The 3,483-nt window shown below is 40.3% G+C and overlaps 1 protein-coding gene across 1 annotated transcript; it reads left to right on the top strand.

Annotated features, from left to right (window-relative positions):
* The first annotated feature begins 222 nt into the window (after positions 1–222).
* On the top strand, positions 223–3,036 carry LOC141586864 (F-box/kelch-repeat protein SKIP6-like). The gene is made up of 2 exons (XM_074408263.1): positions 223–1,643; positions 2,728–3,036. Exon 1 carries the CDS (start codon positions 472–474, stop codon positions 1,624–1,626), a length of 1,155 nt encoding a protein of 384 aa, XP_074264364.1. The 5' UTR covers positions 223–471; the 3' UTR covers positions 1,627–1,643; positions 2,728–3,036.
* Positions 3,037–3,483: the final 447 nt, after the last annotated feature.

Genomic DNA, 3,483 nt, shown 5'->3' with positions numbered 1-3,483 from the left:
CTTTGGTTGTTTGTTTAATAAATAGGATACTTTTTCAAAAATAAAATCACATATAAATAACTGTAAAATATACTATATTTTATTAAATTTACATGACGTGTGCCGTGTCCTAAATTTCATGGGATGTCATGTCGCGTGTCCGTGTCGTGTCTGTGTCCGTGTCCGTATGGATGCTACCTAACTTGCAAGTACATATACATAAAAACAAACCAGATACAACATTAGAACAGAAATAAACCTTTTATGATAAAAATGATCCTAGTCAATCGTTACTTTCCAACCCGATACACTGTACTCATAGTTGCATAATTGTTAGAATCGCGTAGAATTGTTTGTGGTAGGATCGTTGTAGGATCATTTAAAATTTTCCGTAGATGTGGTCGTGTGGAGAATGGAGATTATACGAGTAGTACGTAACAACTTTTCTACACTAAACTTGAGAATTAATCCCCCACAGAAGGGAGATGTCCCATGGCTGACCAACCCTCATCTTCATCTTCATCATCAAGTCTGACTAAAGACAACCACAACCAAACACTAATCCCACACCTCCCAAACGACGTCGCACTACAATGCATAGCAAGAGTACCTCGATCTCACCACCCTCACCTCTCCTTAGTCTCTAAACAATGGCGATCAACCCTTCAATCACCTCACCTCCATTCCACTCGCCGTACACTCTTCACCACCGAATCCTTCCTCTACCTTAATCTCCGTCTTTTCAATCCTCTTAACTCTTCCTTCTCTTTCAAATGGTACTTTCTCGACCCTTCTACAAACTTCTCAGCTTCTTCCCAAAATACCCCTTACCCACCTCATATTTTCCCGATTTACCCCTGCCCATCTCAAACAATTGGCGCTTCTTATGTTACTTTGGATCATTTGGTGTATGTGATTGGTGGGTCAATTAGGGATATTCCTTCTAATAATATGTGGGTTTATGATTGTTTGATGAATAAATGGGAATTGGGTCCTAAGATGAGGGTAGGAAGGGAATTTGCAGCTTCAGGGGTAATTGATGGCAAAATATATGTTTTAGGGGGTTGTTTGGGGGATAATTGGGCTAGGTCTATGAATTGGGCTGAGGTTTTTGATCCGAAAACCGGGATTTGGGCCCCGGTTAAGAGCCCGGTCGAGGTTAGGGAGAAATGGATGCACGGGAGTGCGGTGGTGGGTGGGAGGATTTATGGTATGGCTGATAGGGGAGGGGTGGTTTTTGAACCCGGGACTGAGGAGTGGGGACCTGTGTCAATGGAGTTGGATTTAGGGTGGCGTGGGCGAGCTGCCGTTGTAGATGAGGTGCTGTATTGTTATGATTATTTGGGGAAGGTTAGAGGGTTTGATATTGGGGAGAATGTGTGGAAAGAGTTGAGAGGGGTGAATGATAGTAAAGGGTGTTTGCCTAAGTTTTTGTGTGGTGCTACAATGGCTAATGTGGGTGGGAGGTTGTTTGTTGTGTGGGAAGGCAAGAATGGGAGTGGAAAGGACATTGAGGTGTGGTGCGCTGAGATTGTTGTTAGGAAGGATGATTCAGGGGATTTGTGGGGTTCTGTCGTTTGGTCTAATGTCATCATTGTGATTCCAAAGGGTTCCTCCATTGTGCATTGCATAGGTGTTCAGGTCTAACTCAGAGGAGCTACCCAGTATGTATCCATATTTATACATAACATTGGATTCTTTCTTTGTCAAATATTCTTTCTTTGCTAAATAGCCTATTGCTTGTTTTTATTGGTTTTGCTCATGAGATCGTCATGCTAAATAGGCTTCACTGAACTATTCAAGATCATACATAAACCTGTGGCAGTAATGCTGCTGTTTTGTAGACTGTCGATGGTCATATTCCATTGTAAATTTATTAATACAATCTAATAGCCATAACTCTGAGCTAAAGAGGTCATACAAATTAGTTCCCGGACTTTGCGGAAGCACAAGTTTGGTTCTCAGCTGGCTGAGAACAAGCCAACTGCTAGTGCATATGGGATATCAAGAGAAATATGACGGTAACACCGACTTTATCCCAAGTCAATCTCAAGCTAGGCTGAGCCATTAGACTTTTGAATGATAACTGTGAGGGGAAAAATATGGACTAAATCTATTGTGGTGTTTTGATGAGTCTGAGCGATAGGTTGAAAAATGTAGAATTAGTAGAAAGACCAAGTCTGACTGTCTGAGTAACATCATCTCTTCCAAATTGATGTTCCAATATCTTCTTGTCATTTCTCCACACACTTTAACTCTTTTTTGAATAAAGAGATGAGGTATCCTGAAATAAAAAATTGTTCCAACGGAACCTTCTTTTTTAACCTGGATTGATCATTGATATTTAGTCGATGCTAGGTCTCATGGTCAATCTGGGGAACAAAGATCGTCCAAATCTATTTGATCATTTTAATGGTCACTAGTTGTATCTACCCTTCTGTGGAATTAGTACCCGACCTCAAGCATAGTTTTGAAAGAGGTCATTGAGTTGGGGGAAGGGGACTAGATTTTGTTTATATGCTTAATTTTTAGAGTTTACTTCCTTGATTACGAGTTTACGACCATTTAAAGAAACACCAAAACATGCATGAGGCAGTTTTACATTTGACACCAATCTATTAGTGTGTTCTTATATGAGGACTGCGCCAAGGATTTGGCCTGTTCTCACACGTAAGATCATCTCATACGAGGCTCACTGAAGAGAATTTGATAACTTGCAACACTGACGCTAGTGGTTTATTTTTACAGCCGTTATAACCTTGAAGGGACAAATGCTCAAGGAGGTTGTGTGCTAAGGCCTTAAACATCAGCACATGACGAAACAAAGCACAAGTATTCTTCTCGCGACATCTTACTATGTATTTCGTGATGAAAATTTAGGGTGAAGTGGTGTTATATATTCCTTGTACAGTGTAGTGCATTATTTCATTCCCTGAACTGAGGAAAAGGTTCATTCTCAAGTTTCAAGGGTTATGTATACTACTTTGTATGAACAAAATTTTGCCTCTTTATGAGAGGATATATATTCAATGTTTTGCAGATAATCTGCTTGCCATATTCCGTTGTCTCTTTTATGTCATTATGTCAGCCTATTGACTTGGTTTCATACGAGGAAGCAAGTTGGGCAATGCTAAATAGCCTATTGCGGTATGTAAGATTACTTGAGCTATGTTGAATGATAGCTATAGAAGATGATAAAAGCACATGTTTATTGGTGCCTTGGTGAGTGAGACAGGCAAATTTAAGTTGAAATTTCTTCAGCAAATGATAGCTTTTGCATCACATGCACTCGGTTGATGTTGGTTTAGATAATTTCGGGCGGTTAAATCTTAGAGAACACAACTTTGTACTGAAGACATGTATCGTGGGCACATGTCCAATATTACTTTGGCTAGCAAAAAGGACAAAAGTGGACCCATGAATTGTTAAGAGTACATACAGGTAGCAATCGGGTCGGTTTTGGGTTGGGACATATCGGTTTCGAGTCGGCCTATCCTGTCGGGT

Source organism: Silene latifolia, chromosome 6 (assembly GCF_048544455.1).
Source record: "Silene latifolia isolate original U9 population chromosome 6, ASM4854445v1, whole genome shotgun sequence".
Classification (NCBI taxonomy): domain Eukaryota; kingdom Viridiplantae; phylum Streptophyta; class Magnoliopsida; order Caryophyllales; family Caryophyllaceae; genus Silene; species Silene latifolia.
The sequence above is the reverse complement of the archived record's forward strand: the minus strand, read 5'-3'. Positions and strand labels throughout refer to the sequence as shown.

Excerpts from the sequence above, each read along its gene's own strand:
- LOC141586864 (XM_074408263.1), top strand. The coding sequence starts at position 472 with ATGGCTGACCAACCCTCATCTTCATCTTCATCATCAAGTCTGACTAAA.